The sequence below is a fragment of the Gadus macrocephalus genome, chromosome 16 (genome assembly GCF_031168955.1).
Source record: "Gadus macrocephalus chromosome 16, ASM3116895v1".
In the NCBI taxonomy this organism is placed as follows: Eukaryota; Metazoa; Chordata; class Actinopteri; order Gadiformes; family Gadidae; genus Gadus; species Gadus macrocephalus.
In genome coordinates, this window is record NC_082397.1 from 13,608,988 (window position 1) to 13,625,098 (window position 16,111).

Consider the following 16,111-nt stretch of genomic DNA (forward strand, 5'->3'; position numbering starts at 1 on the left):
GAAGGCGTGTGACACCTTCCAGGATGAGCATGTGTGGGCTTGTAACAGACTTTAAATCAAAGTATGATCTACTGATTCATCCTTAAACCCTGTTGAAAATCAACTTAGCTTTTGACTCTTAACAATTAATTTGTGCAATGTAGCCACTTGGACTGTCCAAACAACTAAACTAAAAAGAGATATCCCACACTGTAGTTGTACTATTTATATTTTGTCCAGTGCTATTAGGGGAACATGAGATAAGGGGGGGGGGGCCATTGGTAAATCACACTAGAGCCTAACTGACCGTATTTGTAGTTGCTACACCATCGCGCTGATAGTGTGACATTTATAATTCAATATTTACACTTTTACCGAAATCAATGTGAATACAGATATAGAATATGTAATTAAGGAGCAGATTGGGCTTTAGGGCATTTTCCCAAGGTTGCCCACGGGTTAGGGCACTGCAGACACCCGGGGATCAAACCCGGTAACCTTTGAGGTAACGCAGAGTCGAAAACCCAGCCTAGCCATTCAACATTCTGCCCTGGGAGACAATCATTGGCTCCCACATCTTCCCTTCTATGGCTCGTTAGCCGGAGGAAAGGAGCCGTGTGGACTTGTGACAGCTGAGCCGCTTTAGACTTACTAGAGTCGACAGCGACCGGTAATTATCCCAGCCAATCAAAACCTTCAGACCTGATCTACGGGCATGTGTCTGAGAATGTAGTTGAAAAAATCTCTGAAGCACTTCTTGTGCAGGACACACTCTGATGAAGCAGATTCAGGCGGCCGTTTTTTTGGAATATGTGGGGATTAAGGCTATTGAAAGACTATTGGTATGCAGCCGTCGTGTGTGTGCTCCGTACCTGGATGCCGTACAGCAGGTCTGTGTGGTAGTAGCGGTCATGGTGGGCGTTGGCAGCCGCCAGGGTCAGCAAGTAGTCGTTCCTGGCCTGGGTCGCCTTGGAGTTACAGTCACTCCTTTTGGCTTTCAACTGGGGAGCGAAGCAGGCAAAGAGACGGGGCTGCATGTGACACTGGTGGTCCCTCATTCAGTGTATCTGCGTGTTCTTTAAAGTGTGTGTGTGCGTCTGTTTGTGTTCATTTACCTTCACACTCGCTTTCTGTAAACTAATTCGCGACTGAAACAAACCCAACTTGGACCTGAAGAGAAAGGAACAACAAACAATCCTCATCCCTGGTTTTTGTAATCATGAAAATAAGAACGCATGTCGGTTTTTAAGCCTCCCAAAAGGCTCAAATGAATCAAGACTTAACTAATACATCATAGATGTTTGAGAGTGGAAAATATAGAGATCCCCAGACTCTGTGGACTGACACAACATTGAGTCAGTGAAGACAGACATCTTACTAACACCAATGCAATGTAATATTCACTGAGCAATGATGTACAATAAATCTACTGCACCTATGGACATGCACACATCCGTCGACTGAGTGAATGAATTGTTTGCAGGTGTATAAAGTGACCATTTTTCTTTTTCAAGAGAAAGCGGGGGTGGTTATGGCGGGCTTTCATATGAGTAATCATGCAAATAAGGAGATGGAGTCTCCATTAACGTAAATATGAGGAAGAATATGAAAACATAATGAAATTGCTGTAAATGTGTGAGTTTGACGATGTGTGTATGGAGGATTTCTGTGTGTGTGTGTGTGCTGTGTCAGTGACAATGATTAATGTCCCAACTCCACTCACTGATGAAAAAGATTTCACGAACACACACACACACACACACACACACACACACACACACACACACACACACACACACACACACACACACACACACACACACAAGGTAATACAGTAATTTCTTTGGGGTTGTGGCATTGTGATAGAAAAACACAGAGTTGACTGACCAATCAATATAGGTGTAAAACCGAGCCAAGAATTTAAATGTTTTACTGTCTCATTGACAACAGCTGCCTTAGGCCCAGTATCAAAAAGAAAAAAACATTGTGCAGTGTAACAAATTTTCCAATTGATGGCGGCCCTGAAGAAAATCTATATTTGTGTTTTGGTCTTTATTATGGCTCAATTATCTTTGCCCTGGAGGGGCACATTCAGACCGGCATAAGACTTTTGGGATTTTTCACCTTTTGTAAACCTTCCCGGGGTTAACAGCAGTCACAGTCACCACTTTTCTATCCATCGGTTAAGAGACCGGTGCGTACCTGCTACAAGTGAGCAGTAGCACGCTGATGTCAAATCCCAGAAGCCATAGTTCCACAATTCAACGTGGTAAAGCCACACACCCCAACTCGATCCCTCCACTCAACTACCTCAGCTGGACGGCTGGTAGGCCTACCGCCATCGCTAAGAGCTAGCAAAGGTCGATCAGCAAAGTCACAACTTTTCTCGGTTTTGGGACCTCAGTGGTGGAACGAGCTCCCTGACGTTCTCGGGACCGCAGAGTCGCTCACTATCTTCCGAAAAAGACTCAAGACTCACCTGTTCAGAGTCCCGCTCGACTCAGCATAGCCACCCTCCCGCTTCTGGCCACCATTGTACATTGTATTGCATTGTGTTGTATTGTATTATAGTACTTAACTGTGAAGCAACTGCAGTAGCTGCTATCATTGCTGTAACACGGGGAATTGGTTAGCCTAGCGATTGTTGTACTTGCACTTGGTTCTATGAACATCCTTACTGTACTGACAGCGATATATTGTTGCACTTCTCATGACAAATGTACTTATTGTAAGTCGCTTTGGATAAAAGCATCTGCTAAACGCCTTAAATGTAAATGTAAATGTAAATGTGTGTATATTTGGAATAAACCAAGTTAAAAAGTTGAATTCCCACAACGAGAATTCTGCAAATTTCATATTCTTAATAACCGTTTTTTCTTCCAATTCTACAAATCAGTCGTGTTGTTACTGTGGGGGACACCCGGTCGTTGCTCAAAGCCCAGTGGAAGAAGAAACTTGGGATTTCAAACAAAATAGTGCTGCAGTAACTGCTCAGGTTAGGAATTCGCCATTTTAACATAGTTTCTTTCAGAAATAAACACCAAAATAGATTAAGATGGTGGTGTATTAAGTTGAGTTGCAGAAGTAGTGCTTTGGCACCTGGGACTTTTCCTCAGTGTGCTAACGCTAACCGTTAGAAGGTACGTATGGGACGATCACTGAACCGACTAAATGAATGGCTCTTGTCTACCCCCGGAAAGGATCACAAAAGGCAGAGAAGCCCAAATCCTGAACTTACCCTTTAGGTCTATTTATATCCGAGAAAGGTTCTAGCAAGGAATCTCATCGGCCCCTTAGCTATGCCGTCTGGTCTTGATGTTACCCCACTCCGTCTCTCTCTCATTAGAAGCCAATGTATCTCTAACGTTACAAGAGATTCATGGATACAGTAATTGGCCGTTGGGATCCGACTGCAACCGCGGCAGTAGGCATCTGCGGATCGGCCTATTTTGGGTATTATAATATTTATGTGATTTGCAGGGAAGGGGGGTTAGTAAAAATCATTACATAATTTCTCACAATAAACTATTTATTTTAAAACATCCTAATTATTGAATCTAAGTTTGATATAGCATATCCTTTAATGCCGCCGCATTTATTTGAAGAATAAGATACGTGTTATATTATAGCATAGGTCTACGCCTATTTTATTCTTTATTTATGTTCACATGCAAATGCCTCTTTATTTTGCCCCTGAAATATTTCAGCTGGTCTTTGTATTGTTCAATAACGTTTTACATGAATAAAGAAAGCCTATAATGCAATAATAAAGTCAAAAATTTACTATGCATTTTGTTGTTTGGTACAATCATGAAAATGCATGACCAAATCAGGCAAATTCTCAGATTATCAACGTTAACAAAAGAACTAGGTTTCAACAGAACATACAATAGAGCAACGTGCAAAACTACTTCCTCAACTTGCTCTGACATCTCTATTAATCGTATAATAGCCTGATAGTTGCCTAATAGGCATACACTGAACTAATTTCATTGGCATAATATTTTGAAGAAAATAATTAATTTAGACTTTTTTATAGCCTTAGAAAAATGGGAAAATGGCCAGCGGGAGGGGTTAGCAAACATAATTTCATAATAGAGAGTTGGGAAACCGACGCAAGTGTAATCTCCGTCATCAAACACCAGTTTGAGTAGCGGTCGGGTGCAGCTACAGCAATAAGCGGATTAGGGTGAGAAACTATCTTAATTGCGCATCACTGATCTCAACCCCCCCACCACACACGAGAGCCAGCGATGGGGTACTCACTTGGCCTCTATGTCGGCCTTCTCCCGCACGGCGTGAGCCACCTGCTCACAGTCGTAGTACTTCTTCTTGGCCTTGGCCAGCTCCTTCGCTGACTCCTGCAGCTCTGCCTGTATGCCGTTCAGCTGCTCCATGGTCTGAGGGGGGGGGAAGGGAGGGAGCGATTAGAGGACTGCGGCTCTGATGTCGGCGACTGTGGTTTTTTGACCCTTTTGATAAATGATGTCAATATGGTTATTGATTTGGTCCATTAGAATTATTAACTGATGACCGAAGTCAGGAGTACATCACAATGGGTTTGGAGTCCCTTATTTTGCACTGTTGGCCAGATCAGGCTTGGCGTATAACTTGTATGTGGCTGCATCTGATTTCAGTTTTTAGGGATGAATCAAATGTATTTTTGTATCAAATCATATTTTGATTAATTGAGGAAAACAATCGAATGGAACAAAGAATGTCACAGACATTCAATTAACTCTGACCACATCCCAAGTCAACCTGTTTTTTCTTTGGGCCATGTCCTGTCTTTAAAAGATAGGGCAGGGAAGATGGGCAGGGAAGTGGGTTGAGGGAAAAGGAATGCCTTGTAGCAAATGACCACATGCCGGAATCAAACCGGAATCACTATGAGACGTATTTGCCTATGCGGGCGAGGATAACAGAGGATCAGCCACTGAGTCGTCCGCTCGGTCACCTCCTCCAAACCCTAGTTTGAATGGCACCCTTTACATGACGGCTTCCTGCTGGAGGATGGTGTGTCGCTGTGTGGGGAGGGAGATGTCGGAGGCACCAACCTTCTTGAGCTGCTGCTCCTTGTAGAGCCGCAGGGTCTTGGCCGGGTCCGAGACCTGACCCTTGTAGTTGTCGCAAACATTGAGTCTGGACTGGCTCACCTGCACCGTACCCTCCAAGTAGGACCTCCACACCACATACACATTCCTGCAGCCATGGGAGCGACAGAGATAGGGGGAGAGCAAGAGAGAGAGATCGGGAGAGAGATTCGGGGGGGGGGGGGAAGAGAGAGAGAGAGTGTGAGAGAGACCATTCGCGTTCAAACGCGTCCAAAATTCCACGCCACAATAATATTACAGGTTCCCGCAGTCATATCTCGTCATGCAATCATATGAAGAGGCTATGTACCCACATTGTTAGACACACACAGCAGGCAGAAGGAGACGGAGAGACAGACGGACAGATATAGGAAGGTAGAAGGAAACGTAGAGGGAGGGAAACAGAGCAAGAGAAACAGAGGAAAAACAGAGAAACAGATCGATTCTAAGTAAGAGAGAGGGCATGCGAGGGAACCCAACACAAGGGTACCTGTAGTCAGTTCTCTGATCATCAGGGTTGATTCCTGGCCAATCTCTCTTCAGGTACTGACTCGCCAACTTTTGCAGAGCCTGAGAAAAAGAAGAAAACCACATGTGAAACGTTTGCTGCGGTTACAACAACCACTTAAACAAAACCGTCCAGTTCACTTTCTCGCCTATTTGATTGGATGAAATAAACAGAAAAAAACCCGAATAGATTTCCACTCAGATAATCATCCACAGCAGTTAAAGACAATAGAAGTCAGCTTGGATGGGGGGGCCTGTTTCTGAGAACTTCATTAGCTCCAATATCCATGGAAATGGCCCAGAAGTGAGGTGACCATTATTGAATAGTGTGTGTGCGGACATTTTAGATTAGAATGACTCCGACGGTTATTTTCAGGGAAAGCCTTGACATGCAGGGGAGGTGCTGGAGAAGGAGGTGGTGGAAGGTTTACTTTAAAGTGTTGAGCATTTCTCGGGCCATTTTTACATTTAATGTTTGTGCCGAACTACGGTAACTCTATATGAAAAATACAGTTCAGCTCTCAAGGAAGATTTACAATCTTACTTGAGGTGATGCCATGAGGAAAAATAATCAGTTACCACACCAGCAGAATGTATCACTAATATCTGCATATTTGAAACCTCTTCACACTTATGTACCTTGCTTGTTTTGTGTTGTGTCTTTGTGTTGTAATTGAAAAAAGACAATACAAATATTTGTCAAACATCTACACTGCAGTGCTTAAGCTCTATAGTAAGCTCTATAGTAAGCTCTTAGCGATGGTGGTACCAGACGTCGAGCTGAGGTAGTTGAGTGGAGGGATCGAGCCTATAGTAAGCCAAAATTAGGGGATGAAAATAGTGTAGCCCACTGGCAGAACTAACCTAAGCCTCCTTCACTCGTAGTTCATGGTAAATGACTGGGATAACCTTTCAGGCACCGCTTTCCGGCAGTTCCATATAAATGTCATTAGGTCTTGAAACCGAATATCGATCCCTATTGCCATTCACACATGATCCAATGCAGGAAATGCTCCGGCACATTTACAGGACTGACTGCATGTGTGAGAGGGGCTCAACATCTACTGGGATGGGTCACTGTGTTAGAAGCACAAACAGCCAGTTGTGTATGCGTTTGCGTGCGTCTGTGTTGGTGTATGTATGCTTGTGAGTATGTATGTCTAAATCCTTTGCTGGAGTAAATACTCCGGACAGAGCACACGCATGTTTGTTTACATGGAACCTTAGGCTGCATCCGAATACCTAGTACATACTATTTCTGTCTAGTGTCTACTACTTGACCATACTACACTTGACTGTGTAGTACGGTCTACAGACATGCGTAGAACGCCGCCGAAACTCCACCGGATGTTTGGAGATGACGTATCTCCCCCCAGATGGCGGCAAAATGTACCTGTTTTCCGTCTTGTTATCGTTGCTATTAAATAAAAAAATGTCTCTTTCTACGCGAATGGCTCTTGAAATGGATATCTCTGCTAGAAGGCGTCGTCGTCGGTCATCTCGTAGAGCGACTTACCGGCAGGTTATGTTGTATATATGTGGACATTTGGTAAGTCATTTTTTTGGAATAATAATAATACATTTACAGTTATTTGTTACTCCGTGAAAAAGACGATTGAAGTTAATTTTTCCTTTTTTATTGAACACACACACACACACACACACACACACACACACACACACACACACACACACACACACACACACACACACACACACACACACACACACACACACACACACACACACAAATAAAAAGCCGCTGTTGGTGGTGTCGGGTCAGCCATCTCTTCTTCGTTTGTTACCAGACTCCGGTTGCATTGTGGGATAGCGTAGTGTGGTCCGTGGTTCACTTTGGCGGTAGTATGCATTCGGAAACGACTTCCGTACTACAGAATGCATACTAGAGTATTCGGACGCGCTAGATTTTTCGCATACTACAAAATGCATACTATATAGTATGCAAGTACGAGTATTCGGATGCAGCCTTAGTCTCCCATGATTCCAAACACGCCTCCGGGGCAACACATCCCCCCCCATAACTCTCTCTGTCCCCTCCACACATCCCCACCCTACAAAGTCTGCCGGTCTCTCCCCTGCCTCTCTCCATATCCCTCTCCTGTCCCTCCATCTCTCCCCTTTCTCTCTCCATATCCCTCTGTTGCTACTCCATCTCTTTGCTGCCTCTCTACATATCCCTCTCCTGTCCCTCCATCTCTCTCCTGCCTCTCTACATATCCCTCTCCTGTCCCTCCATCTCTTTGCTGTCTCTCTCCATATCCTTCTCCTGTCCCTCCATCTCTCTCCTGCCTCTCTACATATCCCTCACCTGTCCCTCCATCTCTCCCCTGCCTCTCTACATATCCCTCACCTGTCCCTCCATCTCTCCCCTGCCTCTCTACATATCCCTCACCTGTCCCTCCATCTCTCTCCTGCCTCTCTACATATCCCTCACCTGTCCCTCCATTTCTCTTCTGTCTCTCCATCTCTCTCAACCTACATCTCCTTCCTTTCACCATCCCCCATTCCTGCCTCTTTCAATCCCCCTCTCCTACCAATCTCCATCTCTCTCCTGTCTGTTTCCAGCTTAGTCTTTCCAAATTGAATATGCTTCTTCTCCTTGGCTGCTGCCGCGTGTCGTATCTCCCTCTCCCTCTCTCTCTCTAATCCACTTGCCATCCCCATTATCGTCACACACCAATCCCGTTGCATTCAATTCCACACGCTTTAATCTGTGTTAATGGGGAGCCCTTGATAAGCATCGTTCATGCCCTTTTCATTTTCTTCACCTCCTTCCCCACCTCCCTCATTATTGTTGTGAAACTTTCCCTCTGCTGTTGATGACTTCTGCACTTTTGTCGTGATTCTCCATACACAAACTGTACACTAAATAACATCTCTCATTATTTCCTTCTCAATGTCTCTGGAGCTCAAGGCTTGGCCTGTTAGTGAGGGTCTGGCACGAGCTGCACAGGCTTAGAGAGGGGGCCTCTGTAGCAGACTATGGTCCCCCCATTCCCAACAACATTATGTATGTTCACACACACAGACACACACACACACATCCCAGTACACATACAAACACACACAGACAAAAAAAAACGCACACAGAAATAAGATGGCACAAGCAAGTGGTGGATGTAGTGGAGGTTGTGGAAAAAATGGATACGGTGTAGTATCTCAATATTTTGCGTGCTAATATTGTATAGATACACGGATACCAGCTATAGGTTATTTAATTATTTCATTTATTCACTCACGAATATGTTGTCATTTTTGCCCAAGAATTGATCTTCTACTGCTAATACAAATGACTGGTAACATAATACATAAAAGTCTGTTGCTTTTTCACTATCCCCTGATGAGTGGGAGGGATACTGGGATTGACGAAAGTACGATTTACTCAAAAACAAAGAGAAAGGTTCGGGCTGGCCAGCATTTTTTTTTTGTAGAATATATCAGTTATAGGCTGTGATTTTATTTATAACATTATTGAAATCCCTATCAATCAGCATTGACCATGGATACGTCAGGGTCATTTTAAGCTACAAGCTGCGACTTTAATTATGGGGAGTACTGCAGTCACGGAATATGTCTTCCAACGACTTGTGTCGTAGCCCATGCATCTTGATACGTATACTATCGTGAGCTCCTTGCCAAAACCCAGCCCCTCAAACAAATGTGAAACGCATGACAACAAACAGTCAACTTCCCTCACTCTCTAGGGAAGGGTGGAGTTGGCGGGAATGTTTTTGGTCAAAGGGTGTGTGCACACGTGCGTGCGTGCGGGTGTGCATGCGTGCCTGTGCATGTACGCGTCTGCACATGCGCAAGCGGGAAGACCGACTGAGTGAAGGACAGCCCGTGACGGCCAGTGAGGCAGCCAGCCAGTGAGTGATCGGTAACAATCACCTGGCTCACTGATTGGCCAGCTGTGCTTTTCTACCTCCATCCTCTATAAACAACAGCAGCCTTTATATATTCACAGCTCCGTACTGTACCTGTGTTGCGAACATGCCCTACTGAGGCCGGAAGGAGATAAGATGACCCGTGTATAGGAGGTCAGATCATCAGGATTAGATCAGCCTACACAGCGGACCACTGTACAGAACGCCCAGTGGCACTCCCTTTTGGTTTCTCCCTTCTCCTTGAAGGGAAGGGATAAACCATGAGGTCAGATTCCTGAATCACAGAATAACAGAGTCTCTCCCCAATCCAAATATGGCTGAAGTGGATAAAGATCCCGCCCTGCACATTACTTAGGTCACCAGTTCTGGGCGACCATGGTTGGTGTGTGACATAGGCAGACTATGATGACAGAGCTAAATAAAGCATTATAACCTTTTCTTACTCTTCTAATCGGGGCTGCGCGATGAGGGAAACATGCGCTACGCAGTCACGTTGCATACTGCGATGTAGATATGACTTGTGATTTAGATAATTCATGGTTTAATAATTACAATAAAAAATCTGCACCACCATGGCACGTGTAAAGATACCATTTATCGCAGCTCAGGCATTCCATTGCAATGTATAATATGGTAATTTTATCGCTATGAAATGAAACTATGAAAATGTGATGCGGATCATGATTGGTTAGCACTACTTCTAATACCTAATCCCAATACTGGGCATGTGAGGATGAAAAAACTATCGACCAGTAAGAAGCACAAGCTGATTGTTTACTGTGTTAAGTGTTTTGTAATCAGTCCCCAAATATTGGCATTTGATTCCCTCCCTGAAGACGTGAAGCATGCCTCTCCCACTTTGCTTTGAAATCAGAACCGTTTGATAAGGATCTGTGTCTGTCTACTTTTGCCCGTGTGTCTGTCCGTGTGTCTGCTTGTTAGTCCGAGTTTCTCTTTGTGTTTGTTGATTTGTGTGGACTGTGAGTGGTTATTGGTTTGATCAGCCTCACCTGGCCCGAGTCAGACTGATTCAACGGTCTGACTCTGGGGAGATGGGTCGGGAGGTCAAACCTGCTCTTACTGCATCAATTCTACCAACTCCGCAATATATAATATAATCAGAAGAACCCTAAATCCACCTAGATGGCACGTGGTTCACTGCTACAGTCTCTCTCTCTCTCTCTCTCTCTCTCTCTCTCTCTCTCTCTCTCTCTCTCTCTCTCTCTCTCTCTCTCTCTCTCTCTCTCTCTCTCTCTCTCTCTCTCTCTCTCTCTCTCTCTCTCTCTCTCTCTCTCTCTCTCTCTCTCTCTCTCTCTCTCTCTCTCTCTCTCTCTCTCTCTCCTCAGTGCAGATGTCATCATACAACCACCTGGAAGGGAGGTTGCCATAGCAACCCCATGCCCTTTACTGTGTAGTCTAGGTGAGCCGGGGACCGCATGCTTTCTAAGCACACCAGTGTGAAGGCCTGCATGTGTGCAGAGATACAAAAACACACACATAGATATACAGCAGAACATGTGTGCACACATGTGTCAATCATGCATCCACAAACGGGCAGGCACACATCCTGTTTTTATGATTCCAGTGCCATAGTGGGTATTCAAACAGCAGGATATCCTGAGGTGACAAGGAGAGAATGAGTGAGTGTGTGTATGTGTGTGTGTGTGTGTGTGTGTGTGTGTGTGTGTGTGTGTTTGTGTGTGTGAGTGTGTGTGTGTGTGTGCTTGTGTGTATGTGTATGTGTATGTGTGCATACGCTTGAGAGTGTCTGCCGGTGCAGCAGTGATAGACAAGATGTTGGCTAATTGACATTCAGCGAGATAAAGTGGCCGTCTGAACCCACTCAGACTATTGTCTGCTGCGATCCTCCTCCTTTCTGTCTCTGACAAAACAAAAGCTTGTCGACTCAACCGCCAGGCAGAATGCCAGCGTCTGCTGCTACAAATATCCATACTGAACGTGATCCGTTGGTGCACCGACCGACCGAGCAGGAGGAGAGAAGAGGAAGAGGGAGGGAGCTTGTTTGGCTTCATAAATTTGGAGCCGTTTGTTGACCAGCCGCCTGGGGTTCACAGTGATCGGCGGAGAGGGGTTGAGACAGGGGGTGCATGGCTGGGTGTTGGACGATCAATCTCCATATCTCCGCCCACCGTTCGATCCTCTACCACTCTCTCTGCCAGCGAACGGAGCCCCGCCAAGGCACTCAGCGCAGTCACCTTGACGCCCTCCAGCTCGCTCCCTCTTGCTCCCTCTCTTTCTCTCTCTCTCTCTCTCCCTCCCTCCCTCCCTCCGTCTCTCTCCATCCAGCGTGGTGCATGCCGGGAGCAGAGGGTGTGAGGGAGTGTGTGGAGGAGTGGCGGAACATTTAATTTTCTACCTCCTTGAGATACGTGATTCTCTGCGTCAGGAAAGTTTTTTTTCCCCCTTGCATTCAATTGTGGTGTGATCAGTTTGTGGGGAAAAGTGAGACAGCACCGTTTTCAACCGGTGGTGGGATTCTTGTGGCTCCCGTTCTCGACGTGACAGTATAGCAGGTGTACACTTCAAACACGAGGATCCAAATAATACCCTCTGCACGAGCACAGGAAGCTGGATGGTGTGATATCAAGCGTGGTGATCTTGCAAATAAAAAAACCTATGCACGCGCAACAGGTAAAACTAAGCGACAGATGTCTTCGAGCGCGGGTTGGAAGCGCAGCTACAGGTGGATCAGTGTGACCGCCAACACGCCTCAGCAGGTCATCTATTGGCTGAGGAGACGTGGCCTACACTGGGGGGTTAGCGGACCGGGAGGCCTCTGTGTAGCTTCCAGAAAGCAATTTAACTGTCTACAGCCCCAGGATGGAACGGTTACAAACGATCCAGTATGCGATAAGGAGCCATGCGATGGGGTTTTAAACAGACCTCTGTGGAGAAGGTGACTGTGATACACAGTGCACCACAGCTCTGTTGAAAGACCAGCACCACTGAATTCTGGTTCCTGTCATGGTCTCACACTGGAGGAACTAACTACAGCTAATGGGCGACCGGCCTTGCTCTAGGGATCGATGATTTCTTGATTGATGGTTATCTAAACAGATTATTTTTAATTTTTCTCATCTGACACAATTAATATGGAGTTCTCCTTGAGTCCCATAGGGAGAGCCCACAGAGGAAGAACTGGAGGCCTGATGACTTGCTCTGTGCGGACTACAAGATGCTCTCAAATTGTCCAACATGCCGAATCAATTAATGGACTTGATAATCCATATGAACAAACATACTGTGCTCCTGTCATGGAAGAAACATGGATAATATTTAACATTTTCAGGGATCGATTTGTGTAAACTCTATGACATAGACATTGACCTTCTGTCCCTTGAGCAACAGAAGGCTTCTGACAGAGTGGATCATCATTCATGCTTTCCACTCTCATGGCTTTTCTGTTTTGTTTTAAGATCATGGATGGGAGTCACAGCTCCCTATTAAAGAACTGCTCATGCAGACATCCCCATTAAGACACAGGAAGATGTCAGGGTAGTGGAAGCCAGCCTGGGAGTGTATAAAAAGATCTCCTCAGCTAAGGTAAACGGGGTTAAGAGTGAGTTCCCAGACTGCGTCGAAATGTGTAACGGCAGAAGAGGTTTGAAATTCCTTTGGGGTTTTTTTTGGGCACAGGTTAATAAAACAAAACTGGAAGGCTGTAGAGAGGAACGTGTGTGTTCAGTTGTCTAATGTCTATGTCTAAATGGATGCTGCCACAGATTTTTCAAAGGGGAAGTGTGCCTACAGAACTCTGCTTGAGTGAGGTTTATTTAAGACCCAAACTTAGTTCACTGACATGGATGGCTAGATGGACAAATGGATAGAATTAAAGAAACAGATGAGGGAAGAGTGAAAAGAAAGTGACAGTGAGCACGGGGCTGAGCCTCTGGTCAACTGCAGCATGGGTGAGGAGAGATATGGGGGCTGGTAGGCAGGACTAAACTCTCTCTCTCTCTCTCTCTCTCTCTCTCTCTCTCTCTCTCTCTCTCTCTCTCTCTCTCTCTCTCTCTCTCTCTCTCTCTCTCTCTCTCTCTCTCTCTCTCTCTCTCTCTCTCTCTCTCTCTCTCTCTCTCTCTCTCTCTCTCTCTCTCTCTCTCTCTCTCTCTCTCTCTCTCTCTCTCTCGACAGGAGCACTTAAGGGACAAACACTAGCTGTGTGTGTGTTTGTGTGTGGGACAGTTTCTTGATTACATGCATCTGCAGTATGCGTTTGTCTGTGTGTGTGCATGTGAGTGTGTGCTTGTGCACAAGTTCTTCCTGTGCTCAGGGTGTGCACTAATGTACACTAATGTACAGTGTTCCGTTCCATCCGTGTGAGAGAAGGGCAGAAGGATTGAGGTCTGGAGCGAGCGGGGAGAGGAGAGAGAAGCCGGGAGAGAAAGGAGGGAGGCAATCTGCATTGCGGAGAATAAAAGGCAGACATGTATAGTCCAGACAGAGAAGAGGAGAGGAATTCAATACATCTCCATAAATCCATAACTTCATTTAAATGTGTTAGTTGCTGCACATAAACAATATTTTTGGAATAGCCTCGGCACTCCTTTGCATTGTAAGAAGGAAGAGGAAGTGAGAAGCGTTATGCAATACACAAATGTACTTGATATTGTGAAACTCTGTAAAGAAAGTCCCGTTAAATGGCAACACACACACACACACACACACACACACACACACACACACACACACACACACACACACACACACACACACACACACACACACACACACACACACACACACACACACACACACACACACACACACACACACACACAAACAAAGCTTACAGGGGTTCGTTTCTCAGAACTGCACTCACAAAAGCACAAAAGTGAAGACACAAACACAGACACACACAGAACATTCTGGCCTTTTTGGGCAGTCCAGTCGAGTGTGACCCCAGTGTACAACTATTCCAGAAATGTTGAGTATGGGAGGGGAATACAGCACACACACAATCACCATCACACAAACACACACACATACGCGCACACGCACAAATGCACATTGTCCTAAAGCCAGCTGTATCACAATAACAATGCGACGAGCTGGCGTTTGATTGACAGCTGCTTATTCCAGATGGCAATGGAAAGAAGATTTCAATCTTGGCTTCACTTCTCTGTTATCTTTGTGTCTCCCCAATAATGGTTGCATCTCTTGCTCTCTCATGCAAACTTGCCTCTTTTCCTTTTGCTTCTCTCTCTCTCTATCTCATGCCTAGGTCTCTTTCTGAAATGTATTTTACTCCATCAGCATCTTGCAATCAGTACAACTATTCATCTCTTACTTCTTCTATCCGATTCACAATCTTGTGTCCTCTATGGCTTTTCCGCCTTATTCAATCTCTCTTGTTCCGTTTTCTGTCTCCATCTCTCTCTTCCACTATCTCAGTGGGTACTCACTGTGTGCTGTCAGGTGAGCCCACTGTTCCGTTTTTTCTGAGTAAAACAGAAATCAGTGGAAAATTTAACACAAAAAAATAAATAATACCTTCTTCACCTTCACCAGTCATTCTTTTAATTCTCAGGGTATAATGCAATATTTTCAGAATTCTAATTCATTTTGACAAAATGTAGGGGGAGAAATGTTTTTTTTCTTTCATAATTGTATTCAGTAAATAAGGGATTCAGGTCTGCGTGTGGGAATGGCTCATCTCAGTAGTTTGCATGACAGCATCTCAATTGAACATGTGTGAGGTTTTCAGTATGGGATATGCGTTTAGTCTCAGTTTGGCTGTCAGATGTTATGTGACAGCAGAAGTGCATATGTATGCAAGGTAGGTTTAGATAATGTCCCTTACAGCACATCATATCCTACTTGTATATAAACAAAATCTATACACATGACTTTCTACTTGTATACATATACACATAGTATATGGCATGCCATCAAACACAAGCAAGAAACGAATAAACACACAGTTAAACATACAGACTGCACACAATAAACAATACACACGTGCATGCGCACGCGCACACTCAAGCACAGTGTACTGAGAGAATGGAGGGGACAGTAAACAAGGGCAATTTGTGTGAACAGCTGCACACAGCTGGGAGTGGCTCTGTGCATGAATGTGTTGACAAAAAAATGTTTTTAGAACAGAACTCATTGCAGTCACCCCTGCCACCACACACTCAGATTGTCTGTGTCTGTGTGTCTGTGTCTGTGTCTGTGTCTGTGTGTGTGTGTGTGTGTGTGTGTGTGTGTGTGTGTGTGTGTGTGTGTGTGTGTGTGTGTGTGTGTGTGTGTGTGTGTTTGCCAAGATTGACTATCTATTGGAATGTGCTTCAACTTAGGCTGGGTGCACAGCATGGTAATTGCAGCAGAGAGCTTTTCAGGAGTGCATGCGTGCATTTGCCTTCGTGTATCTTTACGTGTGTGCGGCCCTATGAAAGTGAGAGAAGGAGCACCTTTGCTGAGCTGCAGCACCAAGGAGTCTCCAGGGTGTGAGTGGTGTACAGTTTGGCTGACATCTGCTGCCACTGAACAGTGCGTCGCTCCAGTCTTCCCCCCAGCCTCAGCCTCTGCACGCTGTATACAACCCTCACCCATTTGGCCCACTGCTAGGGTTTTTTTAGACCATATTGCAAAAATCTATTCCCA

At 45.2% G+C, this 16,111-nt stretch overlaps 1 protein-coding gene across 1 annotated transcript in view; it reads right to left on the minus strand.

Moving 5' to 3' along the window:
- The window catches only part of LOC132474890 (F-BAR and double SH3 domains protein 2-like), a 54,749-nt gene that overhangs the window by 25,432 nt on the left and 13,206 nt on the right, over positions 1-16,111 (minus strand). The window contains 5 exon segments of the mRNA XM_060075793.1: positions 852-980; positions 1,095-1,149; positions 4,246-4,379; positions 5,037-5,181; positions 5,563-5,642. Of these exon segments, the coding sequence (XP_059931776.1) occupies positions 852-980; positions 1,095-1,149; positions 4,246-4,379; positions 5,037-5,181; positions 5,563-5,642 (543 nt within the window).